This window comes from Stenella coeruleoalba (genome assembly GCF_951394435.1).
Source record: "Stenella coeruleoalba genome assembly, chromosome: 1".
In the NCBI taxonomy this organism is placed as follows: Eukaryota; Metazoa; Chordata; class Mammalia; order Artiodactyla; family Delphinidae; genus Stenella; species Stenella coeruleoalba.
Genome location: NC_137169.1, coordinates 102,682,876 through 102,707,217, shown reverse-complemented (window position 1 = coordinate 102,707,217; position 24,342 = coordinate 102,682,876). Strand labels below are relative to the sequence as shown.

At 39.2% G+C, this 24,342-nt stretch overlaps 1 protein-coding gene across 1 annotated transcript in view; it reads right to left on the bottom strand.

Moving 5' to 3' along the window:
• The window catches only part of PTGFRN (prostaglandin F2 receptor inhibitor), an 85,691-nt gene that overhangs the window by 11,169 nt on the left and 50,180 nt on the right, over positions 1–24,342 (bottom strand). Inside the window, exon 6 of the mRNA XM_079934298.1 lies at positions 22,262–22,681. Within this exon, the coding sequence (XP_079790424.1) occupies positions 22,262–22,681 (420 nt within the window). The remainder of the gene's footprint in view (positions 1–22,261; positions 22,682–24,342) is intronic.

Below are 24,342 nucleotides of genomic sequence, written 5' to 3'. Positions count from 1 at the left end.
GTATGCCTTGTATGCAAGAAATCTGCAGCTCCGATCCCCTCCTTAGGCAGAGAGAAGGGCTAGGTACTGCATTCTGTTTTTAACCCCTTTACAGCTCACTTTTAGGTGACAGTGTTACATAGCTTTAGGCCAATCTGATCCTAAGAGCTTAATATTTACCATATGCCAATTCCTAATGTCTAGGAATAGGCAAACCTGAAGAAGATTCCAGAACACCAAAGCTAGGGGATTTCCCTTGGGTTTTCTGGAAAGCAAAGATAGATGGCCCTGGACAATGATTCTGAAACTCACTAGAAGCTAAGAATACAGGTGTAACTACCTTTAAAATCAGATTACCAGAAAGGAAAAGGTACTTTTTGTTTTAACATCCAAAAGAAATGACTGTGAGAAAGAGAGTAAAAGGTCATATGAACCAATGAGGCAAAAAATTGAAAAGACTATACTTTCATTTCAACGTGAGTAGTAAGATGAATTCATCAGATGGCTTTCTTAACACCGAGTCCATGAGTAATCCGTGTTTTGCTGGGAGCAGGGTGAAGGTCGGGTGTAGAACATGGAAACCTTAAGGCATTAGGCAGCCCTGGGCAGGTTCTGCCGAGTACTCAGATTCAGTCTAGGGCATGGAGAACGTAACAGAATGGCAGTCCCAGGACATGGGGAAAGGGATGAAAGCAAAAAGGACAAGGAAACTTTACCTACTTCTAGACATCACATCCTTCAATTAACTCGGCTCAGCCATGGTTCCCTCAGGTCCTTACCACCCTGGATTTGCTCTGTTTATAGCAGTGAGGTGGGAGAGGATTAAGCCAGTTGCTCTGAGTTGGCTCAGTGGTAATGACTGGGGGGACTTCATGCCATATATGGTCATCCATGAGGACAGGTTAGTAGCGACCATGGTGAGCAATGGGGACTGAATTTTTTTTCTCTGACTAGAAATTTCATGGTTATAAATAGAACTATACTATGGGGCTTTCTTAAAGTATCCAGACCCCTTCTAAGAGAACACAAGATAATAAAACACAAGGAGATCCTCATAATGGATTTAGGTTCTTATTTACTTAATTTGAAACAGCAGAGAAATTTGGACATATTTCCTTTACCTTATTTGGACAAATTTCCTTACCTAATTTGGACAAATTTCACTTTCTTTATATTTCCAAAAAAAATCCAAAATGCCTTCTAGGTCACAAGTTACTGTTCTCATTTCCCCTCATGGCCGTGGGAACAACAGAGCATTTGTGCCATGCTCACCATGCAGACAAGGACCAGGGAAAAAGCCTGCATTGTGAACTATTCACAGTAGTGGATTTCCTTCGAACGAAATGAACAACTCACTGTTAATGTGGGTCATTATCCCAGGCTTAGAAATATTTTTATTATGGTCAATTTCTGTGGTAATGCTGTTTTCTTGAGGGGATGTGTCTGGTTAACTTCACAGATGACAAACTACAGCACAGATAATTTAAGTGAACAACCAGAGTCACTACATGTCCCTGGATTCCTAGTCGGCAGAGTACATGGACCACTTAGCATTTAAACACAAACATTGACACAAACCATGCTCCAACTCTCGCCCCTAACAAAAGGTTGTAAATGACAGTATTTTTGTGAAAGCCAAAACTACAGACTGTCGGCATGTCCATCAACAGGATAATGGTTAACCAAATTCTAGCAAGTGTAGTCATTAAAGTTGGTATTTACCTAGAATTTTTTATAACACGGAAAATGCTTATCTTATAATGGTGGGGGAGGGCAGAAAGCAGTTCATAAAATTGCATATACAGCCTGATTTCAAAGTTATGAAGAAAACGTGCAAGGGAAAAATTCTAGGAAGACGAATACCACCAATTAACAGTCTCTGGTAAGATTATGGGTGATTCTTCTGTGTATTTTACTGTATTTTCAAACTTCTCTGTTAAGGAGAAAAACTTTATTATTCTTCTTTTAAAAGGCCAAAGTCCTTCACATCATCACATTTAAACCATATTATTCCTCCTCATACTTTGAATCAGTAGAAGTTACAACTCAGTAGGACCCCTTGGGGAACACAGTCCGCGTACCAAGAGGCAAGTGTCCTGAAAGCAGAGGACAGAGAGGTGGACACCAGGAAGGATCTCTTCGTTACATGCGTTTTACCGTGTGCTGCTAATTTTTAGGAAGTAAAGGCTCTCAGTATCAAGCCAATGTTTCCTTGGAGCTATTCGGGGCTACGGCATTGTGCTGGGTGCTGGATTTGATGGCAGCTTCTCTTAATTAAACTGTGAACTGGCCATGACAACTCCGTGGATTAAACAAAGCAAAAACCTGAGGCAGTCTATTCAACCTGTAAGCTACAGTGATTTCATCTGTTATGTGGAGATTTAAAGAACTGAGAAATAGATTCAATTCCCATTCCTCACCTAGAAATACATACGAAAGATTTTATGTCTCCCCTCTTTCTAAACACAGTTTTAAAGAAACATCAAATAACGAATGTAAAACAAATTGGAATAAAATCCTATAGGCAATAAAACAGATACACAGATAAAGGGCAAAAACCACACATAGTCATCTGAATCTCAATAGTCACAGAAAAAGCGTTTGACAACACCCAACACTTCATCGTGATAAAAACGCTCAACAGATTAGGAATGAAAGAAAACTTCCTCAACTCAATATTTGGTGTCTATGAAAAACCCACAGTGACCATGATACTTAAGGGTAAAAGATACTTCACGGGGAAAGTTCCCCCTAAGATCAGGAACAAGAAAAGGATGTCCACTTGTGTCACTACTATTCACCACTGTACTAGATTCTAGCCAGGGCAATTAGGCAAGAAAAATAATTAGAAGGCATTTAGTAAAACTGAATAGAAGAAATAAAACCATCTCTATTTGTATCAATAGATCACATGATCCTATATTTAAAAAGCCTAAGTAGGCCGGGGGGAAGATGGCGGAAGAGTAAGACGCGGAGATCACCTTCCTCCCCACAGATACATCAGAAATACATCTACACGTGGAACAACTCCTACAGAACACCTACTGAACGCTGGCAGAAGACCTCAGACCTCCCAAAAGGCAAGAAACTCCCCACGTACCTGGGTAGGGCAAAAGAAAAAAGAATAAACAGAGACAAAAGGATAGGGACGGGACCTGCACCAGTGGGAGGGAGCTGTGAAGGAGGAAAGGTTTCCACACACTAGAAGCCCCTTTGTGAGCGGAGACTGTGGGTGGCGGAGGGGGGGGAGCTTCGGGGCCGCGGAGGAGAGCGCAGCAACAGGGGTGCGGAGGGCAAAGCGGAGAGATTCCAGCACAGAGGATCGGTGCCGACCAGCACTAACCAGCCCGAGAGGCTTGTCTGCTCACCCGCCGGGGCGGGCGGGGCTGGGAGTTGAGGCTCAGGCTTCGGTCGGAGCGCCGGGAGAGGACTGGGGTTGGCGGCATGAACACAGCCTGCAGGGGGTTAGTGCACCACGGCTAGCTGGGAGGGAGCCCGGGAAAAGTCTGGACCTGCCGAAGAGGCAAGAGACTTTTTCTTCCCTCTTTGTTTCCTGGTGCGCGAGGAGAGGGGATTAAGAGCGCTGCTTAAAGGAGCTCCAGAGACGGGCGCGAGCTGCGGCTAAAAGCGCGGACCCCAGAGACGGGCATGAGACGCTAAGGCTGCTGCTGCCGCCACCAAGAAGCCTGTGTGCGAGCACAGGTCACGCTCCACATCCCCCTTCCGGGGAGCCTGTGCAGCCCGCCACTGCCGGGGTCCCGGGATCCAGGGACAACCCCCCCGGGAGAACGCACGGTGCACCTCAGGCTGGCGCAACGTCATGCTGGCCTCTGCCGCCGCAGGCTCGTCCCACATCGTGCCCCTCCCTCCCCCCGGCCTGAGTGAGCCAGAGCCCCCGAATCAGCGGCCCCTTTAACCCCGTCCTGTCTGAGCGAAGAACAGACGCCCTCCGGAGACCTACACGCAGAGGCGGGGCCAAACCCAAAGCTGAGCCCCTGGGAGCTGTGCGAACAAAGAAGAGAAAGGGAAATCTCTCCCAGCAGCCTCAGAAGCAGCGGATTAAAGCTTCACAATAAACTTGATGTACCCTGCATCTGTGGAATACATGAATAGACAACGAATCATCCCAAATTGAGGAGGTGGACTTTGAGAGCAAGATTTATGATTTTTTCCCCTTTTCCTCTTTTTGTGAGTGTGTATATGTATGCTTCTGTGTGAGATTTTGTCTGTATAGCTTTGCTTTCACCATTTGTCCTAGGGGTCTATCCGTCCGATTTATTGTTTTTTTTTTTTTACTATTTAAAAAAATTTTTCTTAATAATTATTTTTTATTTTATCTTACTTTATTTTCTTTTCTTTTATCTTCTTTCTACTTTTTCTCCCTTTTATTCTGAGCCGTGTGGATGAAAGGCTCTTGGTGCTGCAGCCAGGAGTCAGTGCTGTCTGTGCCTCTGAGGTGGGAGAGCGAACTTCAGGACACTGGTCCACAAGAGACCTCCCAGCTCCATGTAATATCAAAGGGTGAAAATCTCCCAGAGATCTCCATCTCAACACCAGCACCCAGCTTCACTCAATGACCAGCAAGCTACAGTGCTGAACACCCTATGCCAAACAACTAGCAAGACAGGAATACAACCCCACCCATTAGCAGAGAGGCTGCCTAAAATCATAATAAGTCTACAGACACCCCAAAACACACCACCAGACGTGGACCTGCCCACCAGAAAGACAAGATCCAGCCTCATCCACCAGAACACAGGCACTAGTCCCCTCCACCAGGAAGCCTACACAACCCACTGAACCAACTTTAGCCACTGGGGACAGACACCAAAAACAATGGGAACTACGAACCTGCAGTCTGCAAAAAGGAGACACCAAACACAGTAAGATAAGCAAAATGAGAAGACAGAGAAACACACAGCAGATGAAGGAGCAAGATAAAAACCCACAAGACCTAACTAATGAATAGGAAGTAGGCAGTCTACCTGAAAAAGAATTCAGAATAATGATAGTAAAGATGATCCAAAATCTTGGAAATAGAATAGAGAAAATGCAAGAAACATTTAACAAGGACCTAGAAGAACTAAAGTTGAAACAAACAACGATGAACAATACAATAAATGAAATTAAAAATACTCTAGAAGGGATCAATAGCAGAATAAATGAGGCAGAAGAACGGATAAGTGACCTGGAAGATAAAATAGTGGAAATAACTACTGCAGAGCAGAATAAAGAAAAAAGAATGAAGAGAACTGAGGACAGTCTCAGAGACCTCTGGGACAACATTAAACGCACCAACATTCGAATTATAGGGGTTCCAGAAGAAGAAGAGAAAAAGAAAGAGACTGAGAAAATATTTGAAGAGATTATAGTTGAAAACTTCCCTAATATGGGAAAGGAAATAGTTAATCAAGTCCAGGAAGCACAGAGAGTCCCATACAGGATAAATCCAAGGAGAAACACGCCAAGACCCATATTAATCAACATGTCAAAAATTAAATACAAAGAAAACATATTAAAAGCAGCAAGGGAAAAACAACAAATAACACACAAGGCAATCCCCATAAAGTTAACAGCTCTTCTTTCAGCAGAAACTCTGCAAGCCAGAAGGGACTGGCAGGACATATTTAAAGTGATGAAGGAGAAAAACCTACAACCAAGATTACTCTACCCAGCAAGGATCTCATTCAGATTTGATAGAGAAATCAAAAGCTTTACAGACAAACAAAAGCTGAGAGAGTTCAGCACCACCAAACCAGCTTTACAACAAATACTAAAGGATCTTCTCTAGGGAAGAAACACAAGAGAAGGAAAAGACCTACAATAACAAACCCAAAACAATTAAGAAAATGGGAATAGGAACATACATATCGATAATTACCTTAAATGTAAATGGATTAAATGCTCCCACCAAAAGACACAGATCGGCTGAATGGATATAAAAACAAGACACATATATATGCTGTCTACAAGAGACCCACTTCAGACCTAGAGACACATACAGACTGAAAGTGAGGGGATGGAAAAAGATATTCCATGCAAATGGAAACCAAAAGAAAGCTGGAGTAGCAATTCTCATATCAGACAAAATAGACTATAAAATAAAGACTATTAGAAGAGACAAAGAAGGACACTACATAATGATCAAGGGGTTGATCCAAGAAGAAGATATAACAATTGTAAATATTTATGCACCCAACATAGGAGCACCTCAATACATAACGCAAATACTAACAGCCATAAAAGGGGAAATCGACAGTAACACAATCATAGAAGGGACTTTACCACCCCACTTTCACCAATGGACAGATCATCCAAAATGAAAATAAATAAGGAAACACAAGCTTTAAATGATACATTAAAAAAGATGGACTTAGTTGATATTTATAGGCCCTTCCATCCAAAAACAACAGAACACACATTTTTTTCAAGTGCTCATGGAACATTCTCCAGGAGAGATCATATCTCAGGTCACAAATCAAGCCTTGGTAAATTTAAGAAAATTGATATTGTATCAAGTATCTTTTCCAACCACAACGCTATGAGACTAGTTATCAATTACAGGAAAAGATCTGTAAAAAATACAAACACATGGAGGCTAAACAATACACTACTTAATAACGAAGTGATCACTGAAGAAATCAAAGAGGAAATAAAAAAATACCTAGAAACAAATGACAATGGAGACACGACAATCCAAAACCTATGGGATGCAGCAAAAGCAGTTCTAAGAGGGAAGTTTATAGCAATACAATCCTACCTTAAGAAACAGGAAACATCTCAAATAAACAACCTAAACTTGCACCTAAAGCAATTAGAGAAAGAAGAACAAAAAAACCCCAAAGTTAGCAGAAGGAAAGAAATCATAAAGATCAGATCAGAAATAAATGAAAAAGAAATGAAGGAAACGAAAGCAAAGATCAATAAAACTAAAAGCTGGTTCTTTGAGAAGATAAACAAAATTGATAAACCATTAGCCAGACTCATCAAGAAAAAAAGGGAGAAGACTCAAATCAATAGAATCAGAAATGAAAAAGGAGAAATAACAACTGACACTGCAGAGATACAAAAGATCATGAGAGATTACTACAAGCAACTCTATGCCAATAAAATGGACAACCTGGAGGAAATGGACAAATTCTTAGAAATGCACACACAACCTGCCAAAACTGAATCAGGAAGAAATAGAAAATATGAACAGACCAATCACAAGCACTGAAATTGAAACTGTGATTAAAATCTTCCAACAAACAAAAGCCCAGGACCAGATGGCTTCACAGGCGAATTCTACCAAACATTTAGAGAAGAGCTAACACCTATCCTTCTCAAACTCTTCCAAAATGTAGCAGAGGGAGGAACACTCCCAAACTCATTCTATGAGGCCACCATCACCCTGATACCAAAACCAGACAAGGACATCACAAAGAAAGAAAACTACAGGCCAATATCACTGATGAACATAGATGCAAAACTCCTCAACAAAATACTAGCAAACAGAATCCAACAGCACATGAAGAGGATCATACGTCATGATCAAGTGGGGTTTATTCCAGGAATGCAAAGATTCTTCAATATATGCAAATCAATCAATGTGATACACCATAGTAACAAATTAAAGGAGAAAAACCATATGGTCATCTCAATAGATGCAGAGAAAGCTTTCGAGAAAATTCAACACCCATTTATGATAAAAACCCTCCAGAAAGTAGGCATAGAGGGAACTTTCCTCAACATAATAAAGGCCATATATGACAAACCCACAGCCAACATCGTCCTCAATGGTGAAAAACTGAAAGCATTTCCACTAAGATCAGGGTCAAGACAAGGTTGCCCACTCTCACCACTCTTATTCAACATAGTTTTGGAAGTTTTAGCCACAGCAATCAGAGAAGAAAAGGCAATAAAAGGAATCCAAATCGGAAAAGAAGAAGTAAAGCTGTCACTGTTTGCAGATGACATGATACTACACATAGAGAATCCTAAAGATGCTACCAGACAACTACTAGAGCTAATCAATGAATTTGGTAAAGTAGCAGGGTACAAAATTAATGCACAGAAATCTCTGGCATTCCTATACACTAATGATGAAAAATCTGAAAGTGAAATCAAGAAAACACTCCCATTTACCACTGCAACAAAAAGAATAAAATATCTAGGAATATGGAGACAAAAGACCTGTATGCAGAAAAGACAAGGAGACAAAAGACCTGTATGCAGAAAATTATAAGACAATGATGAAAGAAATTAAAGATGATACAAATAGATGGAGAGATATACCATGTTCTTGGATTAGAAGAATGAACATTGTGAAAATGACTCTACTACCCAAAGCAATCTACAGATTCAATGCAATCCCTATCAAACTACCACTAGCATTTTTCACAGAACTAGAACAAAAAATTTCACAATTTGTATAGAAACACAAAAGACCCCGAATAGCCAAAGCAATCTTGAGAACAAAAAACAGAGCTGGAGGAATCAGGCTCCCTGACTTCAGACTATACTACAAATCTACAGTAATCAAGACAGTATGGTACTGGCACAAAAACAGAAACATAGATCAATGGAACCGGATAGAAAGCCCAGAGATAAACCCACGCACATATGGCCACCTTATCTTTGATAAAGGAGGCAGGAATGTACAGTGGAGAAAGGACAGCTTCTTCAATAAGTGGTGCTGGGAAAACTGGACAGCTATATGTAAAAGTATGAGATTAGAACACTCCGTAACACCATACACAAAAATAATCTCAAAATGGATTAAAGACCTAAATGTAAGGCCAGGAACTATCAAACTCTTAGAGGAAAACATAGGCAGAACCCTCTTTGACATAAATCAAAGCAAGATCCTTTTTGACCCACCTCCTAGAGAAATGGAAATAAAAATAAAAATAAACAAATGGGACCTAATGAAACTTCAAAGGTTTTGCACAGCAAAGGAAACCATAAACAAGACCAAAAGACAACTCTCAGAATGGGAGAAAATATTTGCAAATGAAGCAACTGACAAAGGATTAATCTCCAAAATTTACAAGCAGCTCATGCAGCTCAATAACAAAAAAACAAACAACCCAATCCAAAAATGGGCAGAAGACCTAAATAGACATTTTTCCAAAGAAGATATACAGACTGCCAACAAACACATGAAAGAATGCTCAACATCATTAATCATTAGAGCAATGCAAATCAAAACTAAAATGAGATATTATCTCACACTGGTCAGAATGGCCATCATCAAAAAATCTAGAAACAGGGGCTTCCCTGGTGGCGTAGTGGTTGAGAATCTGCCTGCCAATGCAGGGGACACGGGTTCGAGCACTTGTCTGGGAAGATCCCACATGCCCTGGAGCAACTAGGCCCGTGAGCCACAATTACTGAGCCTGCGCGTCTGGAGCCTGTGCTCCGCAACAAGATAGGCTGCAATAGTGAGAGGCCTGCGCACCGCGATGAAGAGTGGCCCCCACTTGCCGCAACTAGAGAAAGCCCTGGCACAGAAATGAAGACCCAACACAGCCATAAATAAATAAATAAATAAATAAATAAATAAATAATTTTAAAATATCTAGAAACAATAAATGCTGGAGAGGGTGTGGAGAAAAGGGAACCCTCTTGCACTGCTGGTGGGAATGTGAATTGGTACAGCCACTATGGAGAACAGTATGGAGGTTCCTTAAAAAACTACAAATAGAACTACCATATGACCCAGCAATCCCACTACTGGGCATATACCCTGAGCAAACCATAATTCAAAAAGAGTCATGTACCAAAATGTTCACTGCAGCTCTATTTACAATAGCCAGGAGATGGAAACAACCTAAGTGTCCATCATCGGATGAATGGATAAAGAAGATGTGACACATATATGCAATGGAATATTACTCAGCCATAAAAAGAAATGAAACTGAGTTATTTGTAGTGAGGTGGATGGACCTAGAGTCTGTCATACAGAGTGAAGTAAGTCAGAAAGAGAAAGACAAATACTGTATGCTAACACATATATATGGAATCTAAGAAAAAAAGAAAATGTCATGAAGAACCTAGGGGTAAGATGGGAATAAAGACACAGACCTGCTAGAGAATGGACTTGAGGATATGGGGAGGGGGAAGGGTAAGCTGGGACAAAGTGAGAGAGTGGCATGGACATATATACACTACCAAATGTAAAACAGATAGCTAGTGGGAAGCAGCCGCATAGCACAGGGAGATCAACTTGGTGCTTTGTGACCACCTAGAGGGGTGGGATAGGTAGGGTGGGAGGGAGGGAGATGCAAGAGGAAAGACATATGGGAACATATGTATAACTGATTCACTTTGTTATAAAAAAAAAAGAATACAATTACTTTTTATTAAAAAAAAATGACCACACAAACAGTGTCCTCTGGGCTGATGGGACTCACTATGTTTAAAAACACTGATTAGGGGACTTCCCTGGTGGCACAGTGGTTAAGAATCCACCTGCCAATGCAGGGCACACGGGTTTGAGTCCTGGTCCGGAAGATCCCATACGCCACGGAGCATCTATGCCCGTGCGCCACAACTACTGAGCCTGCGCTGTAGAGCCCACGAGCCACAACTACTGAAGCCCACGAGCCTAGAGCCTGTGCTCTGCAACAAGGGAAGCCACCACAATGAGAAACCCTCACACCGCAACAAAGAGTAGCCCCTGCTCGCCGCAACTAGAGAAAGCCTGTGTGCAGAAATGAAGACACAATGCAGCCAAAAATAAATAAATAAATTTATATTAAAAAAACCCACAAGTACTAGTACTTCTAAAGAAATGTTTCAACTCCACTATAGGAGGAAGACTCCATCTAAATCTGGAGCAGACACGTGATGACTTGAGAATTTCTGAAATACCTGTCTACCTTTGAAAGAAGCATAAAATTTTAAACTCTCAAGATCGGAAAGAATGTAATGGTCAAATACTGTGACCAATCAGCTTGTGTTTTAAGTCCTTCTCTCTATATTCGCCAAATGTCACCACCAGCCTATGAATCACGCCTCTGATGATAAGAAACTTGCTTCTTCCTCAAGCTTTAAGTGCTACACAGTCATTCCTTATAACGACCAACTTGAATCCAAGACTTTTTCTGTATTACAAGTGTTGTATTCATATTTGTATTCTTAGGACCTAGTAAAACATAGGAACACAAGTGCTCAGTGAAGTTGGTTTTATCAAATTGAAAAAATTTCCTTAGGTCATATATTACATTGCAGTCTAGTTAATTGTGCACAAATTTTATTTTCCCAGCTGGATTGTAAACTCTGTGAGGAATGACATCTTGTTTTATACATCTTTGTATCCTCCGCATCCCCTAGTATGGTATTACGCACATAGAATGTCCCAAATAACTATTTGTTGAATTTAAAATGTGAATGAATGAATGAATAACTGAATGAATAAATCTTATTACTAAGCCATTTTCAGGGACATAGTTTTATACTGCTCTTCAAAGCTAAGGACAAACACTTATATTCCATTTCTAAGGCTTAAAAGAATGACTTCAGTTACAATTTTCTTATACCTAGAAGTTTCTACACAAAGAAGCCTATTAGATTATGGAAGAATACTGGTACTTACTCCTTGTTAATTTTTTTTTTTTGCATTTTTTAAAATTGAAGTATAGTTGATTCACAATATTGTGAGTTTCAGGTGTACAACAAAGTGATTCAGTTATATATGTTTTCTTCAGATTATTTTCCATTATAGGTTATTACAAAATATTGAATGTAGTTCCCTATGCTATATAATAAATCATTGTTGCTTATCTATTTTATGTATAGTATCAATAGTTTGTATCTATTAATTGTATACTCCTAATTTATCCCTCCCCCTCTCCCTTTCCTCCTTGGTAAACATAAGTTTATTTTCTATGTCTGTGAGTCTGTTTCTGTTTTATATATAGATTCATTTGTATTATTTTTTAGATTCCACATATAAATGATATCATAAAAAAAAAAGCCTAAGTAGTCAACAACAACAAAAAACTATTAGAACTAATAAACAAGTGCAGCAAGGTTGGAGGATACAAGACCAATTTATAAAAGTCGATTGTGTTTCTATACACTTGCAATGAACAAATTGAAAAGGAAATTAGGAAAGCAATTAATTTATGATAGCATCAAAAAGAATAAAATACCTAGGATAAATTTAATGAAAGAAGTTCAACATCTGTACATTGAAAACTACAAACATCACTGACAGCAATTTTAAAAGATCCAAATAAATGGAAAGACATCTCATGCTCATGGATTAGAAAACAATATTGTTAAACAGTAATACTCTCCAAACTGATCTACAGATTCAACACAATCCCTATCAAGGTCCCAGCTGTCTTTTCTGCAGAAATTAATGAACTGATCCTAAAATTCATCTGGAAATGCAAGGGACCCAGAATAGCCAAAACAATTTTGAAAAAGAACAAAGCTGGAAGGCTCACACTGATTTCAAAACTTGCTAGAAAGCTACAGCAATTTAACAATGTGGTTCTGGTATAGGAAAAGACATAAGGATCAACAGAATAGAACTGAGAGTCCAGAAATAAACTCTTATATTCATGGTTAAATGATTTTTGACAAGTGTACCAAGACAAGTCAATGGGGGAAAGAACAGACTTTTCAACAAATGGTGCCAGGACAACTAGGTATTCCCATGCAAAAGAATAAAGCTGAATCCTTTCTTCATACCACACACAAAAATTAACTCAAAATGGATCATAGCCCTTAATGTAAGAGCTAAAACTGTAGAACTCTTAAAGGAAACCATAGGTGTAAATCTTCACGACCTTGGGTTAGGCAATGTTTTCTTAGATATGACACCAAAAACACAAGCAACAAAAAGAAAAAATAGATAAATTGGACTTCATCAAAATTAAAAACTTGGGTGCTTCAAAGGACACAATTAAGAAAGTGAAAAGACTACAGAGTAGGAGAAGATATTTTCAAATCACATATGTTGTTAAGGGACTTTTGTATTCAAACTATGAAAAGCTCTACTAGCCAACAATAAAAAGACAAATCAATTTAAAAATGGGCGAATGGTTTGAATAGACATTTCTCCAGAGAGGATACACATATGACCAATAACTATATGAAAAGCTGCTAATCATCAACAGTCATTAAGGAAACGCAAATTAAAACCACAATGAAATACTACTTCACATCCACTAGGTTGGCTATAATAAAAATGATGGAAAATAATAACTAGTGAGAATGTAGAGAAACTGGAACCCTTACACACTGCTGGTGGGAATGTAAAATGGTGCAGCTGGTTTGGAAAACAATTTGGCAGTTCCTCAAAGAATTAAAGAGAGTTACCATATGATCCAGCATCACTCCTAGGTGAGAAATGAAAACTTATGTCCACACAAAAACTTGTACGCTAATGTTTATGTCAGCATATTATTATTCATAATCGCCAAAAGGTGGAAACAATCTAAAGGTCTATCAACTGATGAAGAGCTAAACAAAGTGTGGTATATCCTCACACTGGAATATTATTCAGCCATAAAAAGGAATGAAGGATTGATACATGATATAATGTGATGGACCTTGAAAAGATTTTGCTAAGCAAAAAAGTCAGTCACAAAAGCCCACGTATATGCTTCAAATCATATGAAATGTCCAAAAAGGCAAATCTATAAAGATACAAAGGAGATTAGTGGTTGCCAGGGGCTAGGAATAGAAAGTAGAGGGCGTGACTACTAACGGGTACAGAATTTGCTTTCTGGAGTGATTATAAAGTTCTAGAATTAGATACTACTGATGGTTGTACAATATATATCTGTGAATATACTGAAAACCACTGAATTGACACTTTAAATGGGTGAAATTTATGGTATGTTAACCATATCTCAATAAAGCTATTATTAGAAAACAAACAAGCAGATAGATACACAACAAAAGAAGCGTGTGTTTCCTCTGCTCTTTCCAAATCTAAGGGTTTAAATCAATATTTACTCTTAATTAATCTACACATTTAGAGATTATTAGATGCCAGAAGATTTTTTCATTATACACTATAAAAACTTACAATAATACAAAATATTAATAGAAAACAAACTTTACTAAGGTATAGTTTACCTTTAATATAAACGGTAATAATTAAATTCAACAAATATCTTGCATTCATTGTATTGATCAGTTAATACCTGAATCTTTACAGGTGAGTATGAATTTACTATTCAGAAACTTCTAACTGGAACCCAAGGCACATTTAGTGAAAACATTCAGTATTAAACTCAAAAGTGATGATCCTTCACTTTGATATTCTAAATAAGATTGGGAATCAAAAACTTTTAAATCTCTACCTGCTGAAACACAGATACACACACAGATTTGTCAAAGGAGCTTAATCAATTTCACAGATGAACATTTCCATTTCAGAATATGTATGTATGCTATTAAAAAAAAGTGGAACTTTCCATCTTCTGGCATAAAAACATTTTACTTACCAAAGATAAAATCATTCAGAATGGACACCAAAATGCTCATTTTAATTAACCCTCCCATAGGTGAACACCACTAATAGTTATTCTTAAAAAAACAGGTTGACAGATATATTCACCCATACCACCACAGCTCTGGAGACTGGACTAATTGGAAATATTTTTCTAGTCCAAAAGCAAGGTAAAGCATAGCCCAAAAGGTTGGGATACTCATCCCCTGTATGGAAATACTGCTCTGATAAGTTGGGCCAAGAACAGTACCCATCACCTTCAGTCCTAGGGACCTCAAAGAGTGAAAGCCACAGGCTGGGTAAGACTTGGGTCTTAGCTTTGAATCTTCCACTCTTGGCAAGTCATTTAACCCCTCTGGAGGCTCAATTCCTTCTTATCTTTATACTCCATCCACCATGTTCCTTGAAGGATTTGATATAGGTGTGTGTCAGCTGATCTATTTTTAAAAATGAGGGTAGTATGTTCACATAAAAACTTGTACACAAATGTTCACAGCAGCAGTATTCATAATAGTCAAGAATTGGACACACTCAAATGTCCATTAGCTGATGAATGGATAAATAAAAATGTGGTATATCCGCACAATGGAATATTATTCAGTCATAAAAATGATGTGCTAATGAGAATTTATTTTGCGTTAAACGCTACAGTACAAAAAGAAGGGGATATGTGGTTTTTTGGTGTTTGATTTTCTTAAAAAACAGTAAGTAGTATTTGTAGTTGTGAGTTACATAGGTTTATGTGGAGAGAGCACAGTTTGCTATAGCCACCAAAAAAAAAAAAAAAAAAAATTGTCTTCCCAACACGTCCCAAGCACTTTGGGATTCCTAAACTTATTTTCTGATATAGAAAATATGATATTTACTGGCATTTTTTTGCACTTCTCAAGACAAAAATGGCATTAAGTAAAAGTTACATGTAAATTTGATTCACAGGTACTTAAACACTTAAAAGCTGCAACTGAAAGAAAAGGTCCCCAATATTCAAATAATTATATTTTCTTTTTCTGACTACATTATGGAGTTTATACCTCATTTATTTCATATATGTTTTCTTTAAAGCACTGTTCCTTTTGACATTAAAGTTTTCATTGTACTACATTTTTCATGTAACACAAAATCCAGGACTGCATTTTACAGTGCTTTTTCCCTCACACTGCTGCTTAAAAAAACAGCTAGCACTGTGAATTTATAACATGTCAAAGATGACACAGAAACTACATTTATTTTTGTTCTTTTTAAAACGCTGTGAGCAACATTTATCAAGATATTGTGTTAAAAAAAAAAAAAAAAGATATTGTGTTAAAGTACTGGCATTCTCTAGGTACTAAATAAAAGGCTGCAACTCTCTAACATTAAAGTATATATATGTATACATATGCATATATATATAGCAACAAAAAATTAAAAATAAATTTAAAAAAACAATGAAGTACTGATACATGTTGCAACATGGATAACTCTTGAAAACATCATACTAAAGTGAAAAACGAGGGGATGCAGCAAAAGCAGTTCTAAGAGGGAAGTTTACAGCAATACAATCCTACCTCAAGAAACAAGAAACATCTCAAATAAACAATCTAACCTTACACCTGAAGCAATTAGAGAAACAAGAACAAAAAAACCCCGGGCTTCCCTGGTGGCGCAGTGGTTGAGAGTCTGCCTGCCGATGCAGGTGACACGGGTTCGTGCCCCGGTCCGGGAAGATCCCACATGCTGCGGAGTGGCTGGGCCCATGAGCCATGGCTGCTGAGCCTGTGCGTCCAGAGCCTGTGCTCCGCAACGGGAGAGGCCACAACAGTGAGAGACCCGCGTACCGCAAAAAAAAAAAAAAAAAAAAAAAAACCCAAAGTTAGCAGAAGGAAAGAAATCATAAAGATCAGATCAGAAATAAATGAAAAAGAAATGAAGGAAACAATAGCAAAGATCAATAAAACTAAAAGCTGGTTCTTTGAGAAGATAAACAAAATTGATAAACCATTAGTCAGACTTATCAAGAAAAAAAGGGAGAAAACTCAAATCAATAGAATTAGAAATGAAAAAGGAGAACAACTGACACTGCAGAAATACAAAGGATCATGAGAGACTACTACAAACAACTATATGCCAATAAAATGGACAACCTGGAAGAAAGGGAGAAATTCTTAGAAAAACACAACCTTCCGAGACTGAACCAGGAAGAAATAGAAAATATAAACAGACAAATCACAAGCACTGAAGTTGAAACTGTGATTAAAAATCTTCCAACAAGGGCTTCCCTGGTGGCACAGTGGTTGAGAGTCCGCCTGCCGGTGCAGGGGACACGGGTTCGTGCCCTGGTCCAGGAAGATCCCACATGCTGCGGAGTGGCTGGGCCGGTGAGCCATGGCCACTGAGCCTGCGTGTCTGGAGCCTGTGCTCCACAACGGGAGAGGCCCGTGTACCACAAAAAAAAAAAAAAAAAAATCTTCCAACAAACAAAAGCCCAGGACCAGATGGCTTCACAGGTGAATTCTATCAAACATTCAGAGAAGAGCTAACATCTATCCTTCTCAAACTCTTCCAAAATATAGCAGAGGGAGGAACACTCCCAAACTCATTCTACGAGACTACCATCACCCTGATACCAAAACCAGACAAAGACATCACAAAGAAAGAAAACTACAGGCCAATATCACTGATGAACATAGATGCAAAAATCCTCAACAAAATACTAGCAAACAGAATCTAACAGCACATTAAAAGGATCATACACGATGATCAAGTGAGGTTTATCCCAGGAATGCAAGGTTTCTTCAATATACGCAAATCAATCAATGTGATAAACCATAGTAACAAATTGAAGGAGAAAAACCATATGATCATCTCAATAGATGCAGAAAAAGCTTTTGACAAAATTCAACACCCATTTATGATAAAAACCCTCCACTAAGTTGGCACAGAGGGAACTTACCTCAACATAATAAGGGCCATATATGAGAAACCCACTCTCAATGGTGAAAAACTGAAACCATTTCCTCAAAGATCAGGAAGAAGACAAGGTTGTCCAGTCTCACCACTATTTGAAATTTTTCTTGTTTCTTGATGTAGGCTTGTATTGCTATAAACTTCTCTCTTAGAACCGCTTTTGCTGCATCCCATAGGTTTTGGATCGTTATGTTTTCATTGTCATTTGTCTCTAGGTATTTTTTGATTTCCTCTTTGATTTCGTCAGTGATCTCTTGCTTATTTAGTAATGCACTGTTTAGCTTCCATGTGTTTGTATTTTTTACGTTTTTTTTTCCCTGTAACTGATTTCTAATCTCATAGTGTTGTGGTCTGAAAAGATGCTTGATATGATTTCAATTTTCTTAAATTTATGGAGGCTTGATTTGTGACCTAAGATGTGATCTATCCTGGAGAATGTTCCGTGTGCACTTGAGAACAAAATGTAATCTGCTGTTTTTGGATGGAATGTCCTATAAATATCAATTAAATCTATCTGGTCTATTGTGTCATTTAAAGCTTCTGTTTCCTTATTTATTTTCATTTTGGATGATCTGTCCATTGGTGTAAGTGAGGTGTTAAAGTCCCCCAGTATTATTGTGTTACTGTCGATTTCCTCTTTTATAGCTGCTAGCAGTTGCCTTGCGTATTGAGATACTCCTATGTTCGGAGCATATATATTTATGATGTTATATCTTCTTCTTGGATTGATCCCTTGATCATTATGTAGTATCCTTCCTTATCTCTTATAACATTCTTTATTTTAAAGTCTATTTTATCTGATATGAGTATTGCTACTCCGGCTTTCTTTTGATTTACATTTGCATGAAGTATCTTTTTCCATCCCCTCACTTTCAGCCTGAATGTGTCCCTAGGTCTGAAGTGGGTCTCTTGTAGACAGCATATATATGGGTCTTGTTTCTGTATCCATTCAGCGAGCCTCTGTCTTTTGGTTGGAGCATTTAACCGTTCATATTTAAGGTAATTATTGATATGTATGTTCCTATTACCATTTTCTTAATTGTTATGGGTTTGTTTTTGTAGGTCTTTTTCTTCCCTTGTGTTTCCCACTTAGAGAAGTTCCTTTAGCATTTGTTGTAGAGCTGGTTTGGTGGTGCTGAATTCTCTTAGCTTTTGCTTGTCTGTAAAGCTTTTGATTTCTCCATCGAATCTGAATGAGATCCTTGCCGCCTAGAGTAACCTTGGTTGTAGGTTCTTGCCTTTCATCACTTTAAATATATCATGCCACTCCCTTCTGGCTTGTAGAGTTTCTGCTGAGAAATCAGCTGTTAACCTTATGGGAGTTCCCTTGTATGTTATTTGTCATTTTTCCCTTGCTGCTTTCAATAGTTTTTCTTTGTCTTTAATTTTTATCAATTTGATTACTATGTGTCTTGGCCTGTTTCTCCTTGGGTTTATCCTGTATGGGACTCTCTGTGCTCCCTGGACTTGGGTGGCTATTTCCCTTTCCATGTTAGGGAAGTTTTTGACTATAATCTCTTCAAATATTTTCTCAGTCCTTTCTCTCTTTCTTCTCCTTCTGAGACCCCTATAATGCGAATGTTGTTGTGTTTAATGTTGTCCCAGAGGTCTCTTAGGCTGTCTTCATTTCTTTCCATTCTTTTTTCTTTATTCTGTTCCACAGCAGTGAATTCCACCATTCTGTCTTCCAGGCCACTTATCCGTTCTTCTGCCTCAGTTATTCTGCTACTGATTCCTTCTAGTGTAGTTTTCATTTCAGTTTTTGTATTGTTCATCTCTGTTTGTTTGCTCTTTAATTCTTCTAGGTCTTTGTTAAACATTTCTTGCACCTTCTCGATCTTGGCCTCCGTTCTTTTTCCGAGGTCCTGCATCATCTTCACTATCATTATTCTGAATTCTTTTTCTCCACTTCATTTAATTGTTTTTCTGGGGTTTTATCTTGTTCCTTAATCTGGTACATAGCCCTCTGCCTTTTCATCTTGTCTATGTTTCTGTGAATGTGGTTTTTGTTCCACAGGCTGCAGGATTGTAGTTCTTCTTGCTTCTGCTGTCTGCCCTCTGGTGGATGAGGCTATTTCCACTCTCACCACTATTATTCAGCATAGTTTTGGAAGTTTTAGCCACAGCAATCAGAGAAGAAAAAGAAATAAAAGGAATCCAAATTGGAAAAGAAGAAATAAAGCTGTCACTGTTTGCAGATAACATGATACTATACATAGAGAATCCTAAAGATGCTACAAGAAAACTACTAGAGCTAATCAATGAATTTGGTAAAGTAGCAGGATACAAAATTAATGCACAGAAATCTCTTGCATTCCTATACATTAATGATGAAAAATCTGGAAGAGAGATTAAGGAAACACTCCCATTTACCACTGCAACAAAAAGAATAAAACACCTAGGAATAAACTTACCTAAGGAGACAAAAGACCTATATACAGAAAACTATAAGACACTGATGAAAGAAATTAAAGATGATACAAACACATGGAGCGATACACCATGTTCTTGGATTGGAAGAATCAACATTGTGAAAATGACTATACTACCCAAAGCAATCTACAGATTCAATGCAATCCCTATTAAACTACCAATGGCATTTTTCACAGAACTAGAACAAAAAATTTCACAATTTGTATAGAAACACAAAAGACCCCGAATAGCCAAAGCAATGTTGAGAAAGAAAAACAGAGCTCGAGGAATCAGGCTCCCAAACTCCAGACTATACGACAAAGCTACAGTAATCAAGACAATATGGTACTGGCACAAAACCAGAAATATAGATCAACGGAACAGGATAGAAAGCCCAGAGATAAACCCACGCACATATGGTCACCTTATTTCTTTTTATTTATTATTTTTTTTTGCAGTACGCGGGCCTCTCATTGTTGTGGCCTCTCCCGTTGCGGAGCACAGGCTCCCGATGCGCAGGCTCAGCGGCCATGGCTCACGGGCCCAGCTGCTCCGCGGCATGTGGGATCCTCCCGGACCGGGGCACGAACCCGTGTCCCCTGCATCGGCAGGCGGACTCTCAACCACTGCGCCACCAGGGAAGCCCTGGTCACCTTATTTTTGATAAAGCAGGCCAGAATATACAATGGAGAAAAGACAGCCTCTTCAATAAGTGGTGCTGGGAAAACTGAACAGCTACATATTAAAGAATGAAATTAGAACACTCCCTAACACCATACACAAAAATAATCTCAAAATGGATTAAAGACCTAAATGTAAGGCCAGAAACTATCAAGCTCTTAGAGGAAAACATAGGCAGAACACTCTGACATAAATCACAGCAAGATCCTTTTTGACCCACCTCCTAGAGAAATGGAAATAAAAACAAAAATAAACAAATGGGACCTAATGAAACTTACAAGCTTTTGCACAGCAAAGGAAAACATAAACAAGATGAAAAGACAATCCTCAGAATGGGAGAAAATATTTGCAAAGGAAGCAACTGACAGAGGATTAATCTCCAAAATGTACAAGCAGCTCATGCAGCTCAACATCTAAAAAATAAACAACCCGATCAAAAAAATGGGCAGAAGACCTAAATAGACATTTCTCCAAAGAAGATATACAGATTGCCAACAAACACATGAAAGGATGCTCAACATCACTAATCATTAGAGACATGCAAATCAAAACTACAATGAGGTATCACCTCACACCGGTCAGTGTGGCCAACATCAAAACATCTACAAACAATAAATGCTGGAGAGGGTGTGGAGAAAAGGGAACACTCTTGCACTGTTGGTGGGAATGTAAATTGATACAGTCACTATGGAGAACACTGGAGGTTCCTTAAAAAACTAAAAATAGAACTACCATACGACCCAGCAATCCCACTGCTGGGCATATACCCTGAGAAAACCATAATTCAGAAAGAGTCATGTACCACAATATTCATTGCAGCTCTATTTACAATAGCCAGGACATGGAAGCAACCTAAGTGTCCATCGACAGACGAATGGATAAAGACGACGTGGCACATATATACAATGGAATATTACTCAGCCATAAAAGGAAATGAAACTGAGTTATTTGTAGTGAGGTGGATGGACCTAGAGACTGTCATACAGAGTGAAGTAAGTCAGAAAGAGAAAAAGCAATACCATAAGCTAACACATACATATGGAATCTAAAAAAAAGAACCTAGGGACAGGTCAGGAATAAAGACGGAGACATAGAGAATGGACTCTAGGACACGGGGAGGGGGAAGGGTGAGTTGGGATGAAGTGAGAGAGTGGCATGGACATATATACACTACCAAATGTAAAATAGCTAGCTAGTGGGAAGCAGTCACATAGCACAAGGAGATCAGCTAGGTGCTTTGTGACCACCTAGAGGGGTGGATAGGGAGTGTGGAAGGGAGACGCAAGAGGGAGGAGATATGGGGATGTATGTATATGTATAGCTGATCACTTTGTTGTAAAGCAGAAACTAACACATCTAACACATTGTAAAGCAATTATACTCCAATAAAGATGTTAAAGAAAATAAAAAATAAAGTGAGAAAAGCCAGACACAAAGGTTACATATTACATTCCATTTACGTGAAATGTCCAGAATACGCAAGTTTCTAGAGACAGAAAGGAGATTAGTGGTTGCCAGGGGGTAGGAGGTTGGGGAGCTAAAGGGTGTCAGCTAAGGGTGCAGGTTTCTATTGGTTGTCATGAAAATGTTCTACAATTAACTGTGGTGATGGTTGCACAACTCTGTGACTATACTGAAAACCACTGAACTATATATTTAAATGGATAAATTGTATGGCATGTGAATTATATTTCAGTAAAATTGTTTAAAAACATGAAGCCATTGGATCAAAACCCTAGGGCCCCTTCCAGCTCAATCTAGGATTCAACAGGGTTCCCTGCTCACCTGAGGTTTGGAAGTCTATCTCAATAGGATTGGAGAGACTGGTTGCTGCTTCTCGCCACAGGCTGCCCCTAACAGGAGACCAGGCTGTCACCATGCAGCGGTATAGCCCTGCATCCGAGACCTGAGTCTGGTACATTCGATAGCGAAATTCATCTTCCTGCACTTTCTCTAACACAACGCCGTCCACCCGCGATGCATCTGTCCAGTTCTCCAGCTTCACCACAGAATCCTGGTCCAGGGAGATGATGTACTTGGTTTCGTTAGGACTGGAGAGGTCCCCAACAGGCTTCTCAGCCATGATGAGAACCGAGTAGCGTGGCGATTTAATATTTTTGGAAGACACTTTGCAAGTCATCTCAAATGTATTTCCAGCAGCAAAGAAAGGCTTGGGCTGCCTTGCCTTCACCACAAGCACGGAATCTGCAATGAAGTACCAGAAAGACATGATTTCTAACAGGATTAGGTAAATGGATATGCATCTGAAAGCACAATGTCAGGGAAATAGGAATTTATTTGCAAATTGCCGCACAGTAGCGTTTAAGAAAATCTGGAAACTCAGAAAAGTAATCACGTGTGTCAGTGAGCAGGCTGAAATCCACCACGCTGGAAGAGGCAGAGCAGTCTGATTCGATTCAATGGGTGTGAGGGAAGAGGGGATGGATGGGTGAGAATTTGTTTTTAAGGATTTTCAAGTCCTTGAGAAGTTTCACCCAGAGAGAGGATTTGGGAAGCTGCTGGTGCCCCCAAGGGTGTGAGGGAAAACTCGCTTCTAGTGAACTGGGGAAGACAGGGCTCTGGGCAATGCCATTTGCCTCTCCCTTCTGAGGCTCCACTGGGTTCAGGGAAAGTACACTTAGCCTAACCAGCCTGCTTGGAAGAGCAGAGCAAGGGAGCAATGGGTTCTCTCTGTTTCATCATATGATGGTAACATTATAAAACAGATTATTACTAAAGTGACTGGAGCTTACACTTGTAGATCCAGTCATTTCCACAGAGATGCTATATTAACATTTTGAACCAGTGTCCAGGGCTACTAACTTAAAGTGTGTGACTCCCTGCCTCTCCGTCAAAAAAAAATAATCCCTAAGCATATACACATTAGAATTCATCTGTATTATAACAGCTCAGTGTCAGGCACTTGGAAGGTACTTAAATATTTGTTGAACGGATGGATAAATGAATTAAACACAACTCTTTTATCCTTTAATGAGATAATTCTATAACCCATCTGGTACCAAACAAAATTTTTATGTTGGGGTTATTTTGGGAATAGTTGTTCCAAACCTATCAGGAGGACATGTATGTTACGGCGTCTCTCCAGAACCACTGATTCCTGAGGTTCCACTGAGCCATTCACATTCTTTCTTGGAGTTTAAATTTGTGAGATTAGAAGAGATCACTAAAGGTTAGACAAAAAGAAAAGTCCAAGGACTATGTCCTCAGGTATCTAATGTCCGAGGATCAGGAAAATGAACAGAAATCAGCAAAGGAGGCTGAGAAGAAGACTTACGAGGTTGGAGAAAAGCCCAGAGGGTAGTATCCCACAAGCCAAGGAAAAGCCAAAGTATTTCCAAGAAGAGGGAATGATCAACTGTGTTAAGTCCTGCTAAGTCAAGTAAGATGACTAACAACTGGACTTTGCAATATGTCAATCACTAGTCATCTTAACAGCTGGGGCAAAAGCCAGATTAGAGCAGAATAGAGAACAGGAAGAGAGAAAATAGAGACACCGAGGACAAACGAATCAAATTCTTTGCCTATCAAAGGAAAGGAACAGAAATGAGTGGGCAAGGGGTATGGGGAACAGACAGATGGAGGGGGAAGCAAGACCAAGATTAGTTTAGCTTTAATTTAAAAAAAAAAAAAAACTCACAACAAGAGATCTAAAATAGGCCAGTGGGAAACAATGGGAGTGATGTAGAAAGATAGGTGTGTTTACAGGATAGGTTGTTTGGAACTGAGAGGATGGAGAGCTCTCAGTCATCAGAAGTGAGATGTCTAGTGTAGGGTGTGAGCTTGGGAGTGAATAACCAAATAGGACAGAGGTCATAATGACTAGAAAGGAGGGCAGGGGCCTGAGA